General features: G+C 46.0%; 2 protein-coding genes across 5 annotated transcripts in view; one reads left to right on the forward strand and one right to left on the reverse strand.

Moving 5' to 3' along the window:
• The window catches only part of nde1 (nudE neurodevelopment protein 1), a 57,543-nt gene extending 48,624 nt beyond the window's left edge, over window positions 1-8,919 (reverse strand). Inside the window, exon 1 of the mRNA XM_033040288.1 lies at window positions 8,713-8,919. The gene's annotated coding sequence lies outside the window, so the exon portion shown is untranslated. The remainder of the gene's footprint in view (window positions 1-8,712) is intronic.
• A 76-nt stretch (window positions 8,920-8,995) lies between these two features.
• Window positions 8,996-27,000, forward strand: part of marf1 (meiosis regulator and mRNA stability factor 1) — an 87,202-nt gene continuing 69,197 nt past the window's right edge. For 2 of the 4 annotated variants that reach the window (XM_033040279.1, XM_033040281.1), the window contains exons 1-2: window positions 8,996-9,127; window positions 26,359-26,579. In XM_033040279.1, coding sequence (XP_032896170.1) covers window positions 26,421-26,579 — 159 coding nt within the window. In that variant the 5' untranslated portion in view covers window positions 8,996-9,127; window positions 26,359-26,420. Of the gene's footprint in view, window positions 9,128-26,358; window positions 26,580-27,000 lie in introns of those variants that run through there. The other 2 variants (XM_033040282.1, XM_033040283.1) reach the window with 2 other exon arrangements.

Below are 27,000 nucleotides of genomic sequence, written 5' to 3' on the forward strand. Positions count from 1 at the left end.
ATGTTGTCCTCACCTTCCACCCGACCAGCCGTCACATACAACAAATAATCCTCCAACATTTTCGCCACCTCCAACGGGATCCCACCATCGGCCACATCTTCCCATCTCCTCCCCTGCCTGCTTTCCGCAGAGACCACTTCCTCCATAACTCCCTGGTCAATTCGTCCCTTCCCACCCAAACCACCCCCTCTCCTGACACTTTCCCTTGCAACCACAAGAAATGCAACACTTGTCGTTTTACCTCCCCCCCTTGACTCCATTCAAGGACCCAAGCAGTCTTTCCAGGTGCGGCAGAGGTTCACCTGCACCTACTCCAACCTTATCTATTGCATCCGCTGCTCTGGTGTCAGCTGGTCTACATCAGTGAGACAAAGCATAGGCTTGGCGATCGCTTCGCCCAACACCTCTGCTCGGTTTGCATTAACCTACCGGAGTACTTCAACTCCCCCTCCCATTCCGAATCCGACCTTTCTGTCCTGGGCCTCGTCCATGGCGAGTGAGGACCACCGTAAATTGGAGGAGCAGCACCTCATATTTTGCTTGGGCAGTTTACACCCCAGCGGTATGAACATTGACCTCTAATTTCAGGTAGTCCCTGCTTTCTCCTCCCCTTCTCAGCTCTCTCAGCCCACTGTTTCCACCTCTTCCTTTCTTCTTCCCGCCCCCCCACACTCACAGCAGTCTGAAGAAGGGTTTCGACCTGAAAAGTTGCCTATTTCCTTCACTTTGTAGATGCTGCCTCACCTGCTGAGTTTCTCCAGAATTTTTGTCGACCCTTATGGCAAGAGGATTTGAAGAAAAGAGTAAAAATGTCATGCAGAAATTAGTTAGGGTCTTTGGTCGGGTGGGATTGTATTTGAAATATTGCATATAGGTCAATTCTCCATATCCAAGGAAAAATTTACCAGTGAATGTTCACCAGATTAAGCCATGAATGGAGAAATTGAAAGACTGGGCCTATTATCTCTAAACTTTAGAAGAATTAAAGGTGATTCAGCTAATTCTCATGAAAATTGAGAGGGTAGATGTAGGAATGATGATAGGAAAAATTCTACCCCTGCCTAGGAGAGCAGTTTAAAGAAGTCAAACTCTCAAAATGATAGGTACACAAACTTGCTGGAGGAACTCAGCGGGTGCAGCAGCATCTATGGAGCGAAGGAAATAGGCGACGTTTCGGGCCGAAACCAAAATGATAGGTCGGCTGTTCACCACCAAGATGAGAAAAAAATGTCTTCTTTTTTATTTATTTATTTATTTATTAGAAGTAAGTACAATACAGTGGTACCTTTTTACAGGTTCTCAAAATTATGTTATCATAATACATTCTCTGTACAACTTCCTTTTTTTTTTTTAAGTGAGAAATAAGAGATAGTAAAGAATAGAGGCAAGTCTAGTGTGTGTGAGAGAGAGAAAAGGAAATAGTAAAGAAAAGAAATAAGTAAGAAAGTGAAGCAGGAGGGAGATTGTCCAATCGCCACAAGGAGATGCTTTTTTATATTCTTGATCATCTTTCACCCATACCTGAAACTTTAAATTTTTACGATACTGTTGCACCAGATGAATCCAAGAAATCACTAAATGGAGACCAACCCGTTAAGAATTGGTCTTGTTTGTCTATTAGGAGGAGTCTCATTTCTTCCAAGTGGGCTGTGTCCAACATATTACTGGACCACATTTTAAATGTTGGTATAGTAGCATTTTTCCAAAATTTAAGTATAAGTTTTTTTGCTGTTATTAAACCATAATTAAAACATGAATTTTGGGGTATATTTAATTTGTTCCCGTCTCCCATTACTCCAAATATAATCATTTCAGGATTAGGTTCCATTTTTTATCTTAAATAGATTAGTGAATATATCAAATATATCACACCAAAATTTATAAAGTTTTGTGCAAGAAACAAAAGAGTGTGTAATATTGGCATTTTGAGACATTTATCACAGATGGGAGAAATATTTGCATAGAATTTATTCAACCTAGTTTTTGAATATAATCTATGTAATATTTTAAATTGAACTAAATTGTGTCTAGCATTAATCGAACATTTATGTATATATATCAAATACTTTCCCCATGTTTCTTTTGAAAATTTTATCATTAATTCTTTTTCCCAATCTTCTCTAATTGCCTCTGTTGATGGTAATTCTCTGTTTAGAATACTATTATATAGATATGATATTAATTTTTGTGAGTCCGCCTTGTTATTCATTGCTTCTTCCAGTGGGTTTATCATTATACTCTGAAATCTTGGTATATATTTCTTCATAAAGTCGCATATCTGTAAATATTTAAAGTATTGGTTGTTATTCAGTTTAAATTTTAATTTTAATTGTTGAAATGATAATATATTTCCCATTTCATACATGTCACCTACCTTTTTAACTCCCAATCTTTCCCATTGTCTATATGTTTTATCCATAAGAGATGGTTTAAATACCGGGTTATTCACTATTGGTGTTAGTACTGATAGGTTTCTTAATTTTAAAGTTAATTTTATTTGTCTCCAAATTCGTATTATATTATGTATAATTGGATTCTTCTTATATAATGTGTTGTTCAATTTTATCGGGGAGAAGAGGATCGCTCCTAAATCATGAGAACAATCCTTTCTCCATTCTTATCCATTCCATCTGTTGAGAAGGACCATTCTCAAAAGCCGCTGTGTCTCCCTGTCCCTCCAACTCCAGAGGAATCCGCTCCCCGATGGGCCGCTACGGCGACAAGTGGCAGTTCGCCCACAGCCCGAGCTGCGCCACCCCAAGAGGCCCAGGGAGCCGTTGGGAGAGGCCCAGGGAGCCGTTGGTGCGAGGGGAGGAGTACCTGCGCTGTAAGTATAAAATACATTGCGGGGCTTGCTTTCACAGAGGCCCAGGGAGCCGTTGGTGCGAAGGGAGGAGTACCTGACACCAAAATCGGCAATGTTCCAGAGAAGGATTCTGGTGGAAGCCTCTGATTGGTGGAAGAGGACCGGGTTTACATTTTTACATTTCTGCCTTCAGGTTAAGGATTCTGGGAGTTAAGGATTCTGGGAGTTGAGTGTACAGTATTTATTAGTAATTATTAGTAAAGTTTAAAGGATAAAGTTTTGTGTTTTTTAATATTTAATATAGAGTTAATTTGGGAGTAAGATATGTCAGTGGAGATTGGCCCCGTGGTTTGCTCAGCCTGCAACATGTGGGAGATCAGGGATATGGTCGGTGTCCCTGGTGACTACGTTTGCAGGAAGTGTGTACAGCTGCAGCTCCTGGCAGACCGCATTGAACGATTGGAACTGCGGCTGGATTCATACTGGAGCATCCACGATGCTGAGAAAGTCGTGGATAGCACGTACAGCGAGTTGGTCACCGCAGGTAAAAGGTAAGAGGACAGAAAGGGAACGGGTGGCCAATAGCCAGCAAAGCAGTAGGCAGGTAGTGCAGGAGTCCCCTGCGGTCATCTCCCTCCTAAACAGGTATACCATTTTGGATACTGTTGAGGGAGATGGCTCATCAGGGGAATGCAGCAGCAGCCAAGTTCATGGCACCGTGGGTGGCTCTGCGGCACATGAGGGGGGGGAAAAAGAGTGGAAGGGCAATAGTAATAGGGGATTCAATTGTCAGGGGAATAGATAGGCGTTTCTGCGGCCGCAAACGAGACTCCAGGATGGTATGTTGCCTCCCTGGTGCAAGGGTCAAGGATGTCACTGAACAGCTGCAGAACATTCTGGAGGGGGAGGGTGAACAGCCAGTTGTTGTGGTGCATATTGGCACCAACGATATAGGTAAAAAAAGGGATGAGGTCCTACAAGATGAATTTAGGGAGCTAGGAGATAAACTTAAAAGTAGGACCTCAAAGGTAATAATCCATAATATGGTTGAGTTCTTCATTAGGATGGAGAGTGACATTGTTAAATCAGAAACAATGGTTCTGAACTTAAAGAAAGGTAACTTTGAGGGTATGAGACGTGAATTGGCCAAGATTGACTGCCAATTAATTCTAAAAGGGTTGACGGTGGATATGCAATGGAAGACATTTAAAGACTGCATGGATGAACTACAAAAATTGTTCATCCCAGTTTGGCAAAAGAATAAATCAGGGAAGATAGTGCATCCGTGGATAACAAGGGAAATCAGGGATAGTATCAAAGCGAAGGATGATGCGTACAAATTAGCCAGAAAAAGCAGCATACCAGAGGACTGGGAGAAATTCAGAGACCAGCAGAGGAGGACAAAGGGCTTAATTAGGAAAGGAAAAATAGATTATGAAATAAAACTGGCAGGGAACATAAAAACTGACTGCAAAAGTTTTTATAGATATGTGAAAAGAAAGAGATTAGTTAAAACAAATGTAGGTCCCTTGCAGTCAGAAACAGGTGAGTTGATCATGGGGAACAAGGATATGGCGGACCAATTGAATAACTACTTTGGTTCCGTCTTCACTAAGGAAGACATAAATAATCTGCCGGAAATAGCAGGGGACCGCGGGTCAAATGAGATGGAGGAACTGAGTGAAATCCAGGTTAGCCGGGAAGTGGTGTTAGGTAAATTGAATGGATTAAAGGCCGATAAATCCCCAGGGCCAGATAGGCTGCATCCCAGAGTACTTAAGGAAGTAGTTCCAGAAATAGTGGATGCATTAGTAATAATCTTTCAAAACTCTTTAGATTCTGGAGTAGTTCCTGAGGATTGGCGGGTAGCAAACGTAACCCCACTTTTTAAGAAGGGAGGGAGAGAGAAAACGGGGAATTACAGACCAGTTAGTCTAACATCGGTAGTGGGGAAGCTGCTACAGTCAGTTATTAAAGATGGGATAGCAGCACATTTGGAAAGTGGTGAAATCATTGGACAAAGTCAGCATGGATTTACAAAAGGTAAATCATGTCTGACGAATCTTATAGAATTTTTCGAGGATGTAACTAGTTGCATGGATAGGGGAGAACCAGTGGATGTGGTGTATCTGGACTTCCAGAAGGCTTTCGACAAGGTCCCACATAAGAGATTAGTATACAAACTTAAAGCACACGGCATTGGGGGTTCAGTATTGATGTGGATAGAGAACTGGCTGGCAAACAGGAAGCAAAGAGTAGGAGTAAACGGGTCCTTTTCACAATGGCAGGCAGTGACTAGTGGGGTACCGCAAGGGTCAGTGCTGGGACCCCAGCTATTTACAATATATATTAATGATCTGGATGAGGGAATTGAAGGCAATATCTCCAAGTTTGCGGATGACACTAAGCTGGGGGGGCAGTGTTAGCTGTGAGGAGGATGCTAGGAGACTGCAAGGTGACTTGGATAGGCTGGGTGAGTGGGCAAATGTTTGGCAGATGCAGTATAATGTGGATAAATGTGAGGTTATCCATTTTGGTGGCAAAAACAGGAAAGCAGACTATTATCTAAATGGTGGCCGACTAGGAAAAGGGGAGATGCAGCGAGACCTGGGTGTCATGGTACACCAGTCATTGAAAGTAGGCATGCAGGTGCAGCAGGCAGTGAAGAAAGCGAATGGTATGTTAGCTTTCATAGCAAAAGGATTTGAGTATAGGAGCAGGGAGGTTCTACTGCAGTTGTACAGGGTCTTGGTGAGACCACACCTGGAGTATTGCGTACAGTTTTGGTCTCCAAATCTGAGGAAGGACATTATTGCCATAGAGGGAGTGCAGAGAAGGTTCACCAGACGGATTCCTGGGATGTCAGGACTGTGTTATGAAGAAAGACGGGATAGACTTGGTTTATACTCTCTAGAATTTAGGAGATTGAGAGGGGATCTTATAGAAACTTACAAAATTCTTAAGGGGTTGGACAGGCTAGATGCAGGAAGATTGCTCCCGATGTTGGGGAAGTCCAGGACAAGGGGTCACAGCTTAAGGATAAGGGGGAAATCCTTTAAAATCGAGATGAGAATAACTTTTTTCACACAGAGAGTGGTGAATCTCTGGAACTCTCTGCCACAGAGGGTAGTCGAGGCCAGTTCATTGGCTATATTTAAGAGGGAGTTAGATGTGGCCCTTGTGGCTAAGGGGATCAGAGGGTATGGAGAGAAGGCAGGTACGGGATACTGAGTTGGATGATCAGCCATGATCATATTGAATGGCGGTGCAGGCTCGAAGGGCCGAATGGCCTACTCCTGCACCTAATTTCTATGTTTCTAAGAACAAGACGTACCTTGCACACCATCAGCTTCTGCCCCTACGGGGAGCGTGTTCCTCTGGAGTTGGAGCGGGGCTGGGCTGGAGTTGCTGATCTGGGATCTCCGTGCTTGCAGTGGGCCTGGGAGTCGGTGTCCCGATGAGGGGGCGCAGCTCGGGCTGTGGGCGAACTGGCACTTGTCGCCGTAGCGGCCCATCGGGGAGCGGCTTCTGGTGGTCCTGACGTCTCTCAGCTCCTGTCCGGGGGGTGGCCGGAGACGTCAGGACCAACAGGAACCCGCTCCCCGATGGGCCGCTACAGCGACAAGTGGCAGTTCGCCCACAGCCCGAGCTGCACCCCCTCATCCGCAACCCGGGTTCCTCTGGAGTTGGAGCGGGGCTGGGCTAGAGTTGCTGCTGGCTGTGAGTCTCTGGGATCTCCGTGCTTGCAGTCGGTGTCCCGTTGGTCCTGACGTCTCCGGCCACCCCCCTTGGACAGGAGCTGAGACTGGGAACTGTACCGCCCTTGCCCCCTCCCTCTGCAACTGCAAACAACCCCACAGTTCCCAGTCTCAGCTCCTGTACAGGGGGGAGGCCGGAGACGTCACAGCCCGAGCTGCGCCCCCTCATCTGCAACCCCAAGAACAAGACGTACCTTGCACACCATCAGCTTCTGTGGGGATTTAGTTCCACTTTCTTCGAGGACCGACCGGAGGTTCCGCTGTCACCTCTGCGGGCCGCCCTCGGTGAACGTCTTCAAGGACCTTTCTTCAAGGACCGAAAAAATGTCCGTTATTCGGAGCTTTTCGTTATTTGTAACTTCGGATAAAAGGTTGTGCACCTGTAATAATTTTACCCATCTAATAAAATTATCTCCCATATTAAATTTTTGGAGTACTATGTATGAATACTGCCACTCGACCTGATCAAATGCTTTCTCTGCATCCAAAGATATAGCTGATAACTCTAGACTTGAGAAGAATTAAAGGTGATTCAGCTAATTCTCATGAAAATTGAGAGGGTAGATGTAGGAATGATGATAGGAAAAATTCTACCCCTGCCTAGGAGAGCAGTTTAAAGAAGTCAAACTCTCAAAATGATAGGTCGGCTGTTCACGACCAAGATGAGAAGAAATGTCTTCAAGCAGTCAGTTAATCTTTCAAATTCTGTGGTGAAGAGAGTCATGGCAGCTCAGTCATTTAATATATTAAGGACAGAGACTAATAGATTTCTGAATATTAGACTATTGATTATCAATGGATTGAACAGGAAATTGGTGCTGAGGTTGAAAGGCCAGCTATGATCTTATTACATTGCGGAGTAAGCTCGGGTAAATCTTACCTATATGAGGCAATAATCTTATGAATAAAAATACTTACAGTAGGCCGTATCATGCCACACCTATTTCACCCATGCAATGAGTTCATGGTTGATCTGATATTTGGCCTCAACATTTTCCTGATTAAACTCCATAATATCTGATATCTGTTGTTTGAAAAGCTTTGGGTATACTTAAGATTCAGCATGTACAGTACTCTGATGTCACAGTCATCAAAGATGGAATAACTTGTGATGGTCAAGTAGTCAAACTGATAGACTGAAATGGAAGCAGAAAACGTCAGAAACATACAGCAGGTCAAGTGGCATTCGTGGAAGGAGAAACAAACTCAACCTTCAGGTTTGTGATCCTGCATCAGAACCGAAAACATGTGTTATTAGTTGCAAGCAGGAGATGGGATAGTGACAACAGAAGGAATGTTCCTGTACTTTCCAGGTAATAAATAATTTTAAAATCAGCAGTTAAAAGACAGAAGGAAACAAAAATAAATATATATTGAAACGGAAAAGGTTGTCACCTGAAATTGTTAAATTGAATATCAAATATGTGTGTGAGCAGGAGATGAAGTTTACACTCTGTTGAAGCAATATTGGGGATTAAAGAGAGTTCAGAGTGAGAACTCTCAAAATTGGGAAAATTAAAATCACCTACCATTTATAACCCCATTACTTTTACATCTCTATGCAAGTTTTGTACACATCTGCTCATCTAACACCTGCTGACTGTTTAGAGGCCAATAAGTAAACCCCTTAGCAAAGTGATTATCCTGTTTTTCTTCTTAAATTCCATCCATAAGATGTTATTTGAACAACCTTCGAGGATATCCTTCCTCATTACTGCAGCAATGGATTCCTCAATCAATATTACAATACCACCATCCATTTTACAACACATCTGAAGATTCTATACCATGTTGATGTGCCAGTCTTGACCTTCTTTCAACTGTCTCTGCAATAGCAACAATATCATACTCCCATGTGCTAATTAACACTCCAAGTTCATCTGCCTTACTAATCTGGCTCCTCGTGTTAAAATTGATGCAAGTTAGTCTTTCATTCATCCCATATGTCTTATCACATATAATCTCACACCTTCCCCTCAGCTAACAATGAACCATTCTACATTTCCTTTTCAATTTGAACCTCTGCTTTAATCTGTCGTTTTCATGCCTTACCCTTCCATATCTCCAGATTCCCCTTCCCCTGACTCTCAGTCTGAAGAATGGTCTGTATCCTAAATGTCACCCATTCTTTTTCTCCAGATATGCTACCTGACCCACTGTGTGTCTTATCCTCCAGAGATGCTGCTTGGCCCGCTTTTACTCCAGTATGTTGTGTCCATCTCCGGAACTGCGTGATTGTTTCAGCGCCTGGTGTCAGCCGTGCGAAACACAGTGTACAGAAGGCATCTGCAGAAGCTGGAAAAGTCCCACCATGCTGAGCCCAACTGAAGTAATCTAACCAGTGAGAGTGTGAGAGTCACACAGCCCTCCTCCTTCTCCTCCTCCAGCGGGGCCGCGCTCTGCCCCTGCCCGCACACCCGAGAAACCCCGGCGAGGCCCGAGTCTCTTTGCGACAGCGCACCTTTGCGGCAGTTGGTGGAGCGCGTTGAGCGGGGCAGAGGAGAAGCGCGGCCCGCCCGGGGAGCGGGGCAGAGCAGAGCGGCTGGACGGCCCGTGGAGCGCGGTGAGCGGCTGGTCGGAGCGCGGTGAGCGGTTGGAGAGGGAGGCAGAGGAGGAGCGCGGCGCGGTGAGCGGGGCAGGGCGGCTGGATGGCCAGATAGCGGGGATATGTGGCGGCTGCTGAGCCAGATTGCGATCCGGGCCGGGCAGGGACCGGGGTAGATCCATCGGCCGAGGAATTAAAATCCAACCAACTTCAGGGTTTTACACCGAAGACAGACACAAAATGCTGGAGTAACTCAGCGGGACAGGCAGCATCTCTGGACGTTTCGGGTGAGACCCGACACAAATCAGGGTTTTATTTGTGATGAGGGAGAAAAAGAAACCGAAATGTTGCTGCGTCAAAGCTTTTACTTTCAGTTTGATCAGTGGCTCGAGGGGAAAAGACCAGGCCCGTTTTATAACAGAATGGTATGTCCGTAGATAAATATTAACTTAATTTAATAACGCGCCCCCGCACGTAGTTCCTTTGGCTCTCCCGCGCCCATCGGGATTGGTGTGCATCACGTCTCGTGTGTGGCTTTGTTTACTTCTCTGACTGAGAGAATGTTGTACGTTGTTTCTTTGAAAACAACATCTTTCGCCCATTTGGAATTATTTCAGCTTGGATTTCAGAAATAAATATTTCCATTTTTTGACTGCTTTAGTCGGGATATTTAAGCAGATTTCTTAATTTAAATTTTTAATTAAAAAAAAGCTGTACAACTGGAATTTTGCTTTTAGAAATGGTGATTTATAGAACAACTTTAATCCCACTCAGTTATTTAATCAACTGATCGTTTACCTTAATTCCGCTTTTCCACCTGTTCCCCATGAGCTTTGCTTGCCCTATAGTCCAAGAATGAGTTACTATTAGCTTTGAGTTTACATAATGATTCATCATCTGCTATCCTCTGGAGTAGAACATTCCAGTGATTAATAGGGAGGTTGCACAGTAGTCGAGGTCACGACCCGTGACCCGTACTGTTGTCACACAACGCCTTCTGGAGTACAAGCGGTGAACGTCAGGTAAGCACTATGGCTGCCAGTACAGCCAGCATTCGGACTACACGCTGACTGATTCCATACTCGCGGGCCCTGGATCGTGTGTCCCCGCGGCCTGGGGGGGGGGTCAATCACCCTGGTGTGGGGGTCTGGTGCCGGTGCATCGCGGTCAGTGACTCTGGGTGAGCTGAGGGACCAGACTGTACCCAACTCTGCTACAGCTGACGGGGACATTGCCGGATTGCCAAGAACTCCACAATGGGGCAGTTGCCATTTCGGGGAGAAACACAGGGTCGCCCTTTGCCTCCATATATCCAGCTTGATTTGCTGAGTTCTTATAGGGGGGTTGCACGTAAGGTCACTGGGTCATAGGGCTTGACGCACAGCCGCGCAATCCATCTGGAGGACATCCGTAACTTCCGGTATATGTTATCAATGCAAGAAACGCGTACTTTCCTACCTGTTAAAGATCGCTAAAATGTTGATTTTTTGCGATGAAAAAAATTGTGGAAGTCGGGGTAAGTGTGAGAGACATGTACCCAACTTCAGAATTCCAAAAGTGAAGCGAAATGTAGGTAAAGAGAAGCGAGAGCTGAAGGGACAACAGCAGCTAAAGTGCTTGGTAAACATTGGCTGTGCTGATATCGGAATTGAAAATATTGGGAATTATCGCGTTTGCTCACTGCATTTCATCAACAGTAAGGCATTATTTGTGTTTTTTCTTGATTCCTTTGGTATCTAAAAAGTCTCAGAAGTGATAAATCTGGCTGTAAATTTTTCTTCAGATGCGTTTTCATTTTGTATGTAAAAACCCACTTGAGAACCATGGGCGATTTAAAAAAATTACAGCCAGATTTATCACTTCTGAAACTTTTTAGATGCCAAAGGAATCAAGAAAAAAACACAAATAATGCCTTAGTTGATGAAATGCAGTGAGCAAACGGCCAATGTTCGTTAAGCACTCTGACTGTTGTTGTCCCTTCAGCTCTCGCTTCTATCTACCATAATTTCTCCTCACTTTTGGAATTCTGAAGTAGGTTAAATGTCTCACACGCTATCCCGATTTCCATAATTATTTATAGCGTAAAAATTGACATTTTCGGCGGGTTTTAACAGGCCCGCTACGCTACAAACAATGGTAAGTGCCTACCTGCAGTTCATCGCGTGTACTCCATTTGGAGTAGCGTAGCAACAGTACGGGTCATGGGTCGTGACCCGACTGCCGTGAAACCTCCCTATAAGTAGGGAACTTCCGACACTTCCCTACCATTTCTTGACCTCACTATCTCCATCGCAGGTGATAGACTTGTGACTGACATCCACTATAAACCCACTGACTCCCATGGCTATCTAGACTACACTTCTTCCCACCCTGCTTCCTGTAAGGACTCCATCCCCTACTCACAATCCCTCCATCTACGCAGCATCTGCTCCCAGGATGAGGTGTTCCACAATTCTTCAGGGAACGGGGGTTCCCCTCCCTTACTATAGATGAGACTCTCACCAGGGTTTCTTCCATACCCCGAAACACTGCTCTCTCTCCCACCAACAAGGGCAGAATCCCCCTAGTCCTCACCTTCCACCATACTAGCCGTGACACAACAAATAATCCTCCGTCATTTTCGTCACCTCCAACGTGACCCCACCACTCGCCACATCTTCCCATCTCCTCCCCTGTCTGCTTTCTGCAAAGACCGCTCCCTCCATGACTCCTAGGTCAATTTGTCCCTTCTCACCCTTACCACCCCCTCCCCGGGCACTTTCCATTGCAACCGCAAGAAATGCTACACTTGTCGCTTTACATTCCCCCCCTTGACTCCATTCAAGGACCCAAGCATTCGTTCCTGGTGCGGCAGACGTTCACCTGCACCTCCTCCAACCTCATCTATTGCATCCGCTGCTCTAGATGTCAGCTGATCTACATCGGTGAGACCAAGCGTAGGCTTGGCGATCGCTTCGCCGAACACCTCCGCTCGGTCCGCAATAAACAACCTGATCTCCCGGTGGCTCAGCACTTCAACTCTCCCTCCCATTCCGAATCCGACCTTGCTGTCCTGGGCCTCCTCCATGGCCAGAGTGAGGACCACCAGAAATTAGAGGAGCAGCACCTCATATTTCGCTTGGGCAGTTTATACCCCAGCAGCATGAACATTGACTTATTGGGCCCTCACTGTCTCCTCCCCTTCTCAGCTCTCCCTCAGCCCTCTGGCTCCTCCTCTTCCTTTCTTCTCCCCCCCCCCTCCACCTTACATCAGTCTGAAGAAGGGTTTTGGCCGAAACGTTGCCTATTTCCTTCGCTCCATAGATGCTGCCGCACCCGCTGAGTTTCTCCAGCACTTTTGTCTACCTATAGAGCTTTCTGACTGGTTGCATCATAGTCTGGTTCAGTAACTTGAACGTTCAAGAATGAAAGGTTACGGAGAGTGGTAGACATTGCCTGGTCCATCACAGGTGTTGATCTCCCAACCATTGAAGAGATCGACGGGAAGCATTGCCTCAAAAAGACAGCCTAATATCATTAACGACTAATACCATCCAAAAAAGAAGACATGGATCAGGCTCAGAAAGGATGGGGTTTTTAGCAAACTACAAAAAACAGTTAAACAAGGAAGTCAGCCGACTGCCAAAAAGTTAATCTGACATGCCACCTGTATTTGATGCTCTGATAGAAGAATTACATTCAGTTTCATTTCCCTGTGTTTCCTTTGTTGTTGGTCAGGAAAGTACCTCAAACTTGGCAAAATGGTACCTTCATCTGATGTAGTTATGTCTGAAAAGAGTTCAAATTGATATATCTAGAAAAATATTATGATATTTTATTAAAACAATCAGCCAATAAATCTTAAAAAATTCAATAATATATATTGTGGTTGCAGATGTTTCACAACTAATCCTTGTAGTTTTAGATTAGATTTACATCAAGATCACGTGGTTCTATATTACGAAACAGAACAAACCAACCTTATTAGCACAAGGGAAATGCTGACAATAGTCAATGTTAAAAATACATTGAAATATACATACTAAACACAACTTCCATTTATTTGGAAAATGTTGTTTACTAGAGGCAGTCACAACTCAAATTTGACAGCTAAGTTCACAAATGAAGTAGTAATAAATGAAGGTACACAAAATTGCTGGAGGAACTCAGTGGGTGCAGCAGCATCTATGGAGCGAAGGAAATAGGCGACGTTTCGGGCCGAAACCCTTCTTCAGACTGATGGGGGGTGGGGAAAGAAAGAAGGAAAAAGGGAGGAGGAGGAGCCCGAGGGCGGGCGGATGGGAGGGTGGGAGGAGACAGCTAGAGGGTGAAGGAAGGGGAGGGGACAGCACAGGCTAGCCAAATTGGGGGAATTCAATGTTGATGCCATAAGGGCGCAAGGACCCCAGACGGAATATGAGGTGCTGTTCCTCCAATTTCCGCTGTTGCTCACTCTGGCAATGGAGGAGACCCAGGACAGAGAGGTCGGATTGGGAATGGGAGGGGGAGTTGAAGTGCTGAGCCACCGGGAGGTCATGTAGGTTAAGGCGGACTGAGCGGAGGTGTTCGGCGAAACGGTCGCCCAACCTACGCTTGGTCTCACCGATGTAAATTAGCTGACATCTAGAGCAGCGGATGCAGTAGATGAGGTTGGAGGAGATACAGGTGAACCTTTGTCGCACCTGGAACGACTGCTTGGGACCTTGAATGGAGTCGAGGGGGGAGGTGAAGGGACAGGTGTTGCATTTCTTGCGGTTGCAACGGAAAGTGCCCGGGGAGGGGGTGGTGCGGGAGGGAAGGGAAGAATTGACGAGGGAGTTGCGGAGGGAGCGGTCTTTGCGGAAGGCAGACATGGGGGGAGATGGGAAGATGTGGCGAGTGGTGGGGTCACGTTGGAGGTGGCGGAAATGGCGGAGGATTATGTGTTGTATTTGCCGGCTGGTGGGGTGAAAGGTGAGGACCAGAGGGACTCTGCCCTTGTTGCGTGTGCGGGGATGGGGAGAGAGAGCAGTGTTGCGGGGTATGGATGAGACCCTGGTGTGAGCCTCATCTATGGTGGCGGAGGGGAATCCCCGTTCCCTGAAGAACGAGGACATTTCCGATGCCGATTTCCGATAAATGAAGCTGGAGTAACTATGCGGGACAGGCAACATATCTGGAATGAAGGAATGGGTGACGTTTCGAGTAGAGACCCTTCTTCAGTCTAGTCAGGGGAAAGGGAAACGAGAGATATAGACAATGATGTAGAGAGATAAAGAACAATGACTGAAAGATATGAAAAAAAGTAATGATGATAAAGGAAACAGGCCATTGTGAACTGTTTGTTGGGTGAAAACGAGAAGCTGATGTGACTTGGACGGGGGGGGGGGGGGGGGATGGGGGGAGGGGGAGATGGAGTTAGAGAGGGAATGCCGGGGTTACTTGAAGTTCAAGAAATCAATGGTCATACTCCTGGGCTGTAAGCTGCCCTAGTGAAATATGAGATGCTATTCCTCCAATTTGCATTTTGCCTCACTCTGACAATGGAGGAGACCTAAGACAGAAAGGTCAGTGTGGGAATGGGAAGGAGAATTAACGTGTTTAGCAACTGGGAGTTCAGGTGGATCCAGCCGGACTGAGCGAAGATGTTCAGCGAAACGAGCGCTTAATCTACGTTTGGTTTCACCGATGTTAAGAGTCCACATCTGAACAGCAGATATAGTAGATGAGGTTGGAGGAGATGCAAGTGAACCTCTGTCTGACCGGAAAGGACTGTTGTGGTCCCTGGAGAGAGTCAAGGGAGGAGGTGTTGGGACAAGTGTTGCATCTCATGCAGGGGAAAGTACCTGGGATGGGGATGGTTTTGGTGGGAAGGGATGAGTTGATCAGGGAGTTGTGGAGGGAAAGGTCTCTGCGGAAGGCAGAAAGGGTGGAAATGGGAAGATGTGACTGGTGTCGGGATCCCATTGGATAATCCTCCGAAAATGTCGGAGGATTATCTACATCAATGATTTGGATGAGAACATACAGGGCAAGATTAGCAAGTTTGCTGATGAAACTAAAGTTAGTGGTTTTGCAGACAGTGAAGATGGTTTTGAAAGATTGCAGCAGGATCATGGATCGATTGGCCAGGTGGGCGGAGGAATGGTTGATGGAATTTAGTTTTGTGTTTAGTTTAGAGATACAGCTCGGAAACAGGCCCTTCAGCCCACCGAGTCTTCGCCGACCAGCGATCCCCGCACATCCATACCAGGGCTCTCGCTTAACCTTTTTTCCCTGTTGCCAGCCAGGCAACCTTGGCAGCTTTTTAGGTTGCCAAATGACATTTTAGGTGGTAATTTAAGATGGCTTGCATGACGCGTGCTCGGACGAAGTGCGTAGTTACCAGTCGGAATTATGCATTCACAAATTATTTCTGCGTCAAATAAAGTCACAAACTAACATATTCACCAATCAAGACATGATATATACCACAGTGACATGCAGCAACATTATAATACGGTATCTCAACTCTTTTTACACATTGCAATTAATGCAACTTTTATTATTTCTTTCCACTTCCAAACAAAAATGTGGTTGGATTATTCAGCGTATGATCAACCTGTGTCAATAAATCCTGGACCTTGATAACATATATGCTTAACCATGCACACTACAAGCATGTTTTCTGTGAAGGACCGAACATTATCATGACATGGCCATAGCATGGATCGTTATTGCTATTGGTACAGAAACACTCTCGCTTCCCACATAATTTATCCACAACAAAATATACAGGTTGCAAGGAATTTTCTAAAGGCATTTTATGATAATAGCTGACAAAACTGACTATACCCATCTGACAGGTTAAACATTACACTAACTAACAAGAGATGGCCAAAGGACATAAATGCAGCAAATGTTTGGTAATATATTTAAAGGTGTCAAGACGCCACATTACCAGACATTCAGATTAGATGTATGTGGCAATGAAGATACCCAGTTTGTAAGCACCATTTAAAAAAATAAATAAACGCTTTTTCCATCATTCCCACTTCAGAATCAACATTAAAATTTCAACTGAAATATCTCCTGACCAAATTTGTGATGTATATGACTGACTGTAGAAGTAAAACCTGGATAAATCCAACGTATAGTTGTGAATGTTGCTCATTAAATAACTACAGTACTGATACTCCATATTAATAGCATTGATTTGCCATTAAAATGAATTCTGTAATAACGTGTCAGTGACAATTGAACACTGCGGTTTTAATGTTTCACGTGTTCAAAATTTAATTAATCCATCTTTATGGATTAAAACAAATAATAACATTGGGAATTAAAACATATTTGATTGCATTCCGTTATCAACATAGTTAATGTTAGCTCTGAAGACATTTCCAGCACAATAGGGTCGGGAGGGGGAGGGGGGGGGTGCATGAATCGGTGTGGATTGGATGGATTGAGGCAGGGGAATTAGTGAGTGTTGGTTGGAGTAGGTAAAATTATGAGGGGAGAGCGCGGGGGATGTCAGTGGGGTTGAATGGGGGGGGATCTGTACAGGATGGATGGGGGGAGCAGTGCAGGATGAAGGGGTGAGCAGTGCAGGATGGATGGGAAGGGGGTCAGTACAGGATGAATTGGGGGACCAGTGTAGGATTGATGGGGAGTGGCAGGAGAATCAATGCGAGGTGGCTAGGGAGATCAGTGCAGGATGAATTGATTGGGGGGGGGGGGGGGTGGGTGAGTGGGGAGCACAGGGGATGTCAATGAGGACTGCATAGAGACAGGAATGGGGATCAGTGCGGGATGGAGAGGAGGGATCTCAGGATAAGGGGAGTGGAGGGGGGGCGTATGAGAGAGAGAGAGAGAGAGAGAGGAAGGGGCAGGTGGGAAGGAAGGCCAACGCTCCTCGGGCAACACCTGTCAGGCACATAAATCGCAACCAAAATATAGAGGGGACCGCGGACAGATTATCTTAGCGGCCGCGCGCGCATGCGCAAACACACACGCGCGAGGCTTCTGTGAACAGTAATTTCAGCTCAAACAAGCGCTAAATGCAGCTCAACTGCCTGTCTCGCCTACAGCCCTGTCTCAATCCAGACATGGCTACAGGTTAACCTGGCGGGACAGGCAGAGTGAGCTGGGTTTAACGCTGCTTCTCTGCGCCCGTCTGACTCCCGACGCCTCTGGCCATCCCCGGGCGTGGGGGGGATAGCCAGAGGCGTCGGGCGGGGACGGGGATGGTCCAGTGGCGGTTCGGCAGCAATTGCAGCGCCGGAGACCGGGATCGATCCTGGCTGCGGTGCAGGTCTGTCGAGAGTGTTTTGGCTCGTCTCCCTCCTCCAATCACCACTCCCCTACCCCCTACTCTACTTCCGCCTCTGACCGACACTTCCCTCCTCCAAGGGTCTGTTTTGAAAGCGCCGTTGGCGGAGTGGCAGCAGCTGCCGCTAACAGGCGGGGCGGGGTGCGGGAGGAGGAGGAGATGGAGTCGTCGCCGCTGCTGCCCGTCTTTAGCTCCGACCCTCCGTCACGCCACACTTAGAATCTTTCCCACAACCGTCACCGACACAAAACGTCACGTTCCTTTTCTCCAGAGATGCTGCCGGACCCGCGGAGTTACTCCTGTTTTTGGTGTCTAAGGTATAAACCAAGTTGCCAAGCCGGGCAAAATGACTCGCCGTTTAGGTTGCCCGGCGGCAGTTTGAGTGGTCATTGGCACCCGGGCAACCGTTAATTTCAAGCCCTGCATACCATCCTACACATACTAGGGACAATTTACACTTATACCAAGTATACAAACCCGAGCCAATTAACCTTCAAACCTGTACGCCTTTGGATTGTGGGAGGAAACCAAAGATCTCGGTGCACAGTCACGGGGAGAACGTACAAACTTTGTACAGACCGCACCCGTAGTCGGGGTCGAACCCGCGTCTCTGGCACTGCAAGCACTGTAAGGCAACAATATTGCTGTGCCACACCTTAATACAGAGAAGTGTGAGGTGTTGCATTTTGGGGCATCAAACAAGGGCAGGACCTACACAGTAAATGGTAGGCCTCTGGGTAGTGTTGTAGAGCAGAGGGATCCAGGAGTACTGGTGCATGGTTCCTTGAAGGTTGAGTCGCAGGTGGATAAAGTGGTCAAAAAGGCTTTTGGCACTTTGGCCTTCATCAGTCAGTGTATAGAGGTTGTCACGTTGCAGTTGTATAAGACGTTGGTGTTATCTGCCCTTTCAAGCTTGACAATATCTTTCGATAACATATTTTTTGGGTCGAGACCCAGGTCGAGACCAGAAACTTCGCCTATTCCTTCTCCCCATAGGTGTTGCCCCACCCGCTGAGTTTCTCCAGCATTTTTGTCTACCTTTGATTAATTCTGTAGGTTAACTTGTTCAGTGAGCATTTTGTGGAGAAAATTTACAGATTTTGCATGTATGTGGGAAATCAGTCATGCCACCACATATCTTCATGTCAAATTGATGATAGAGAAAGCCAGCAGCATCTTTATCCACGTGCCGGAATATAAACATTTCAGTAACGGCAACATTTCCATCCGGTGATGCTGCAAGCAGTCAGTCTGGAAGTACTCTGACAGCCCCAAAGCCATCATCAAAAATGGCAGCAATCTCCCCAGGTTGTCTTCACTGTAGATGAGATGAGTTATTTTGCAGCATTGGTTCATTTCATATTTTTGCCCAATAAGTGAAATGTTATTGTGGGGAAAATTACCTTAAACTCAAAGGTCTATTGATATAAACTTTCTAAGATGACTTTAGGATGTGGAGAAAATTGGGCCACTGAATCTAAGCAGCAGCAATATCCTGACAGGAGTAGGCCCCATTAGGTTCATGCTGGTTCCCATAATGCAATCCCAATAATCTTCTTATTTCTTCTGCCCAGCTGCATATTTCACTTCATGTCCAAAATATAATATATAATGCTGCTGTGATGTGTTTATATGTTTGTATTTTGTTAGAGTGCATTTTAGTTTGTGGGGATTCTCAGTGTATGTTTAGTGTTCAATACTTTGTGTTTATTTTCACTGAAGCTATCATTGATTGATCTGTTAAAACTGTCCTACTGAGGAAGGTATGAGTGCCAAGTGGGACACCTGTTTAAGTACAATTTGTTTATTAACTGATACATTGCAGGAAGATTGTTCCCGATGTTGGGGAAGTCCAGAACAAGGGGTCACAGTTTAAGGATAAGGGGGAAATCTTTTAGGACCGAGATGAGAAAAACATTTTTCACACAGAGAGTGGTGAATCTCTGGAATTCTCTGCCACAGAAGGTAGTTGAGGCCAGTTCATTGGCTTTATTTAAGAGGGAGTTAGATGTGGCACTTGTGGCTAAAGGGAATGACGGACCCCGAACAGCGGCAGCAGCGGCCGCGACAGCGGCTCCATCCCCTCCTCTCTGACAGCGGCCGCTGCGTGCAAATCCGCTAACGGCGCTTTCAAAACAAACCCTCCCGCATGCCGAGGCCTCCCCCTTCTCCCGGCCTCGGCGTGCGGGAGGGTTTGTTTTGAAAGCGCCGTTAGCGGATTTGCACGCAGCGGCCGCTGTCAGAGAGGAGGAGGGGATGGAGCCGCTATCGCGGCCGCTGCTGCCGCTGTTCGGGGTCCGTCATTCGCTCCGACCCTTCGTCACCCAGCATCTAGCATCTTTGCCCCGCAATACAGCCATCACCAGCACGGAACGTCACGTTCCTTTTCTCCAGAGATACTCCCTGACCCGCGGAGTTACTCCAGTTTTTTGCGTCTATCTTCGGTACAAACCAGTATCTGCAGTGCCAAGCCGGGCAAAATGACTCGGCTTTTAGGTTGCCCGGCGACACTTTGGTGGTCAGTGGCACCCGGGCAACCGCTAATTTTGTGCCCTGATCAGTTTCATGGCAAGGCATTTCACACAGGGAATTGTTACCCTTTGTACTTTTGGGAGGAAGGAAAAAAGTCTTGCATTTATACAATGCCTTTTGCAACTAAGGTTGTACTAGGGAAGGACTCCAGCAGTGTCACATTATTTAGTGCAGTCATTGTAACATAGGAAAGGTGTAGGTCGGGTCGGCAACCTAGATCTGCATAGGGGCCAGGACGCATGGTTGTGAGCGGATGGCAGGCCATATCTATCACGTGTACACATGGATCCCGCCCCGGATGGCAGGCATCCAATCACGTGTTCACAGAGATCCCGCCCTTCAAGGACCCCACCCGGTGCACTGGCCCCTAGTTACGGGCGCTCACGAACATGGCGTACCTACGGACCATTGCCTTGGCTCTGTCCTGAAGGCGGTGGCTCCAATACTCACACTCACTCGTCCCTGGCCTATTGACAACCCCGATCCTGACAGTGAAGCCCAGACACAGAAGGTACACGGCCGTGGTACAGCTAGCGGTCGGCGTTGCTCGGCGGCTCCGCCATTGCGGCCTCCTTGCGTCACTGCGCCGCGGCCTCGGGCACGGGAGGTACCGGAGATGATAGAAGTCTGCAGGCCGGTTAATTACGGGGGGAAAGATATGCCTGCGGGCCGGATAATTTCGGGTTACGGGCGCATTCGGCCCGGGGGCCCTAGGTTGCCGAACTCTGGTGTAGGTAATAGCAAGAAGGATAAATATTGATCTGGATAGTGAGGAATATGTCCCTGGTCTTTTTAAAAATTGTTATTTTTAGTTGCATTCTTGAAAGCAGGCAGATTAGGTTTAATGTCTTATTCAAACGGTGGCATCTTTAAATGTAACACTGCCACTGAGCTACAACTAACACTGCGGGTTAATGGGTGTAATTATGCACTTAGTTATAGGGTCAAACTGATCTGATATCCTAAAGTGTGAATACAAAGTTGAATGGTTTATATTGTTATAGATTTACTGTAGTTACATGGTCATAAGGCCGTAAGTGATAGCAGAAGTAGGCCATTCGCCCATCAAATCTGCCCCGCCATTTAATCATGGCCAATCTATCTCTCTCTTCCAACCCCATTATCATGCCCTCCCCATAACCCCTGACACCCGTACTATTCAAGAATCTATCTATCTCTGCCGTAAAAATATCCATTGACTTGGCCTCAACAGCCTTCTGTGGCAAAGAATTCCAGATTCACCATCCTCTGACTAAAGAAATTCCTCCGCATCTCCTTCCTAAAGGAACGTCTTTTAATTCTGAGGCTATGAACTCTTGTCCTAGACACTCCCAATAGTGGAAACATCGCCTCCACATCCACTCCATCCAAGCCTTTCACTATTCAGTAAGTTTCAATGAGGTTTGCCCCTCATCCTTCTGTTCCAGTGAGTACAGGCTCAGTGCCGTCAAACATTCATCATATGTTAACCCACTCATTCCTGGGATCATTCTTGTAAACCTCTGGCCCCTCTCAAGAGCCAGTACATCCTTCCTCAGATATGGGGCCCAAAATTGTTTACAATACTTCAAGTGCAGCCTGACCATTGCCTTATAGAGCCTCCGCGTTACATCCCTGCTTGCGTATTCTAGCCCTCTTGAAATAAATTCTAGCATTGCGTTTGCCTTCCTTAATGTTCAGCATATCAAGTATTTTTTCCACAAAGGCTATCATCATGTTATGAAAATATTTTGCAGTACCGGATGGCAATGTTTCATAAGTCTTTTTAATGTGGTTTTGTTTAACTAAGACTTATAATGCTTTCTAAGTTATAATGCTAACTAAGACTTATAATGTAATTCAAACATGTTGCAGGTATTGCATAATCCCAGTTGAGCTTTTGGTAGATGATTTCTTGCTGAGTCACCTAATGCAATAGAATCTGTTAAACTTATTTTCAAAATATCCATTGTTCTGTGGACCTGGACCCAAGTCTATCAATGACTGGGTTTCTTTATCCAATAATTATTTCCTGAATCTGGGTGACTGATAAAAACAAATTCTGGCTTGGAAAAAAGTTGCTCAGAATATTTGTCAAAATGTTGTCAAATTTAATTTGAACAGTAAATCATTTAATTGAGCAGATCAGGGTCACCAAATCAGATATATAAACGTTTTATTAAATTTTGCTTCGACTATCTGTTTTCACTAAATCTAGGTAGTTCACTGCATCTGTTCAGTAACCACTGTGTAAATTAGTGGGTGTAACTTCCCTGAATGTTACTTTTTCTTCAACAAACATGTTTCAGTTCTCATTCGGCTTAAATAATTTCAAACTGTTCTGTCTCTCCTCATTAATCAAATGCTTATCATCATCAGTACTCGAGTACTCAGAGTTGGGTTTGATTGTCCTCCTGATAGGTATTTTCTGTGCCTCTTGAGATGTTTGAAGTGGCCAATCCTGGAGCCACAGCTCCATTTGTGCAAGTGGTGTATCCCTTCTGGTGGATGCATGACATCTTTTAACATGGGGAGACTAGTGCACATACTGCCACCATACAATCCTTGACTGAGAGACCAGAGTCCAATCACATGGACTACATAGTTTGAGCATCACTCCCTGCTGCAACCTTCTTCCATCTTCTCCGATATTGTGGTGCTTCACCTGCTACCCTGCCACCAGCCTGTTTCACCTTGGGTCGTGAGAAGAACAGATGTTTCTGGAAGTTGGGTGAAACGGCAATGAAGAAAATTTTGGGCATCATTAGATACGAAGCAAGAACCTCTGCATCATAAAAAGATTTCCCTCATGCTTTCCATCCATCTTTTGTGCAGATGGTGTACAGGTGCAACATTTTCTGTATTTAATTTTTTTTTATCATTGTGCTTTGCAATAATGTCTTTAATTTTTTCTGCCTTGCCGAATCCCTGTGATTTATGCATGGTTTATTTTTCTTGTGCTGAATGAATATGATGCTGCTGCAAGGAAGATTTTTCACAGGCCCAGCACCCAAGTGTAATCAGGAAGAAGGCATACCAGTGCCTCCACTTGGCATCTTGAAGAGATTCAGCATGTCCCCAAATATTTTAACAAACATCTACCGATGTACTGTAGAACACATCCTGACTAGTTGCCACATGGCCTAGTGCGGCAGTTCCAACGTACAGGAACACAAGTGATGGACTCAACCCACCATCGAAAGCATCTACTTACGGCATTCCCTCAAGAAGGTGATCAAGAATCTCCACCTTTCGTGCCGCCTTTTTGCTTTTTACCAGCAAGCAGGAATTACAGAAGCCTGAAGTCACACACCAGCAGGTTCAGGAACACCTACTTTACTACAACTATCAGATAATTGAACAGGCACAATCCTAATCCAACCTCAGAACAGTACAGATCACCCCTTGCACTATCATGGGCTTGTTTTTATTATATCATTGTGCTTTGCAATAATGTCTTTAATTTTTTCTGCCTCGCCGAATTCCTGTGATTTATGCATGGTTTATTTTTCTTGTGCTGAATGAATATGATGCTGCTGCAAGGAAGATTTTTATTGTAACTCTACCTCATCGGATTGTATGACAATAGACCCAACTTGGTGGGCGGCGCGACTCTCGTCAGCAGCAGCCTCTGCAGTCCGTCTGTGTTTTTATTAATTTTTGTCTTGTTTTTATGTAGTTTTTATTATTTTTTTTGTTGGGGTATGTGGGGGTGGGGGGGGGGGGGGTAACTTTAAAATCTTTTCCTGCACGGGAGACCCGACCTTTTCTTTGTCGCGTCTCCTTTGTCGTTGGGGCTGCAACGTGGAGCGGCCTCCAGCAGGAACGACCTGGGGTTCCAGCTGCGGAGCTGCCGACTACTCACCGTCACGGGGCTGGCCGAGTCCGGAGCGGGTGGAGCTGTGGTGGAACGCTGCTGCCACCCGACCCCCGGAGATTCGGAGGCTGCAACTGCGGGTTTGGCGGACGGCGGCACCGGGAGCCCGCGGGTCCCTGCTGGGGGACCGCTTTTCGGGGCTTCCGCAACGGCGACTTCTCCCGCCCGAGTTGCGGGGTTGAAGAGCACCTGGAGCGGGGCCTTACAGCACCGCCCCGCGCGGCTTGGAATGGCCGCGGGACTTTGCGAGCGCGCACCGGGGGCTCCAACAACTAGACCCGGTGCGCGACCTTGCATCACCCGGCGTGGCTTTAATGGCCGCGGGACAATCGCCATCGCCAGCCGGGGGCTTTGACTTTGACTCTGACTCTGACATCGGGGGGGAGAGTGCAGTGGAGAGATAAGTTTTTTTTTTGCCTTCCATCACAGCGATGTGATGGATGTTTGTGTAAACTGTGTTGTGTCTCGGGTCTTTTTTGTTTTGTAATGTATGGCTGCAGAAACGACATTTCGTTTGGACCTCAAGGGGTCCAAATGACAAATAAATTGAATTGTATTGTATTGACTTGGATAACCGGACTGAAAGTAGTCATTTTTATTTTTGTTTTGATTGGATAGGATTACCTCAATTTTCCTTGTTCAGATCCAAAATGTCACATTTGTGCTGCTCATTGCTCAAATAGTGAATTAAGTAGCAACACTGAGTAGATGTTAAAGACCATCTATATTACTAAAAGTCTGATCTTGACCGCTTTTGGCCCACTGTGCTGCGATTTCCGAGAGAACGCCACCGCCTACGGCTGTCATTTTTGGCCACCTCGATCAGAGCCCACGTCTGCCTTCCTGGACCAGAGTATTTTTCCCATTGATGAAAAATCAGAGAGAAATTAATGTTTTAAAATAATTCACCATTCTCTCTACTGCCCCTGCTGGAGGGAGGGGGAGGGACTACAAAACCAGGAAGTGGTGTGCCTCAATCAGTCTCCGCAAGATGGAGGTCACTCTGAGCTCTGAATGACACTGAACAAATGTAACACAACTGTGAGTACCCTTAATGTGGTTTGAAAAATGAAAATATGGTTAGTTTGAAGTAAAAAAAGCACTGCCTGCAAATGGTTGTTTGGGTTGAAGTAATTAGGCACTCTCTCTCTCTCTCCCCACCTCTCTCTCTCCCTATCCCCCTCTTTCTCTCTCTCTCCCCCCTGTCTCTCCTCTCCGCTCCTCTCCTCTCCCCCCCCCCCTCTCTCATCCCCCCTCTCCCCCTCTCCCCCCTCCTCTCTCCCTCCTCCTCCTCCTCCCCCCTCCTCCTCCTCCTCACCCCTCCTCCCTCCCCCTCCCCTCCATCCCCTCCCCCCGCACCCCTACACTCACCCTCCCCTCCACCCCTCCACCCTTTCCCTCCACCCCCCCCCTCCCCCTTCCCACCTCTCCCCCTCCCCTCACCTCACCCTCCTCTCAGCACAACCTCTCCCCCCCTCCCTCTTCCTCCCCCCTTTCTCTCCCCTCCATCCCCTCCCCCACCCTCCCTCCATCCCCGCTCCCCACCTCTCCCCCTCACCCCCCTCTCAGCACCCCCTCACTCTCACCCTCTCTCTCTCCTCCCCTCCTCCCCCACCTTTCCCCCTCACCCACCCTCCCTCTTCTCCTCCTCTCCACCTCCCTCTCCCACTTGCCCCTCTATCTGTGTCTGTCTCTCTCTCTCTGTCTCTGCCCCTTCTCTCTCTGCCCTCACTCTCTACCCCCGCCCTCTCTAGATGTGACTGCAAGTTGGGGGCTATGCGTCAGTAGATAGTAGGTGGTTATGGGGTAAAAGGAGCAAATTAATAATATTAATATAATATCAAGGGGGTAATTAGCGCCAGTGCGTGGGGGGGGGGGATAGTTAGTGTGTGTGACGCTGCATGCCGCCTCCCCCCCCCCACAACCGCACTTTGGGGGAACAGACCCAACAGGTCTGCACTTGGTCTAGTACAAGATATAATTCTTCTAGATTGGAACACTTAAGGTGTCTTAGGCTATGATAATTTATCTTGTGTGTCTGTTTAATTAAATCACACTTTTGTAGAGTACAAAATCTAAAGTTGACAGCAAGTTTGTTTTTAATTAACTCAAGCACGGATTTGTTGCTCTCCATGTAATTGAAGGCCCTCCAAACACACAGCTGTAAAATTAGCTGTCTCCAAGTTAATTTGGTTAATTCACTACTATCACAACCCAATTGGGAAGGAGCAACTCTGATTTGTACATACCATTATTGCTTTGTGCACGTGAGTGAAGTATTCATGTCTTTGTGACTGAAGAAGGGTCCCTATCCAAATCGTCTGAACTATCCTTGTTCTCCAGAGATGCTGCCTCACCTACTGAGTTGCTCCATTTTGTGTCTCTCTTTGGTATAAACCCGTATCTGCTGTCATTACGTATTCATGTGCCAAATTGTCTAATGACACCGAGGCCACATATTGACTTTGCTATTGCAGATCTAAATTTCTGGTATTATTGGAAAGTGACGCAGGTTGGAAAAAAACAAATGTAGAAAACTCCAACTGCTGTTTCATAATTTCCTTTTGAACAAAATGTGCTTACTTTTTAAAGACAGGAGAAAAGAATGAAAGGAAAGACAGATGAAATGATGCTGAGGAAGTATGTAAGGCTATATGATGGATGGCAACAGAAAAGAGAATGATTTCTGCAGTAGGCCTGTTGGAAGCCTGAATCAACCAAATGATGATGGTAATGTTTCTAAACAGTGGCTCTGGAAAATCTCAAATTGCTTTTCAACAGTTGAGCAGATATTACCATCCAATAAAAAAACGGTAAATCCTCTTTACAACCTGTTGCATCTTCTACATTTCTGAACATTATAAAACACCCACTGTTACTGACAAAGTGTAGCAGTTGCATGAATACATTTACCTATTTGGTGCAAATCAGGTTTTTTCTGATTTCTCCATAAGGAGTTGAATTTTGAAGTTGAACAGTCATGTCGGAAGGTAGCAAAAAGTATCTTTATTATAGTCTTGAGATTATCTTTTAGCTATTTTGTCTGTTCTAAAGTCTTCTAAGTAGGAATCAGGGAAAACAAATGTTATCAATCTAAGACATGTAATAGTGTATTGCTGTATTAATTGTCCCATGATGTTACTTGCTAGAATAATAAATTAGATTTGAAAATTGTTTTTGGTTGGTATGTATTCCTGATTTTAAGTTAGTGAGTGGCTTAGCATCATAGATAGA

The sequence above is a fragment of the Amblyraja radiata genome, chromosome 22 (assembly GCF_010909765.2).
Source record: "Amblyraja radiata isolate CabotCenter1 chromosome 22, sAmbRad1.1.pri, whole genome shotgun sequence".
NCBI lineage: Eukaryota > Metazoa > Chordata > Chondrichthyes > Rajiformes > Rajidae > Amblyraja > Amblyraja radiata.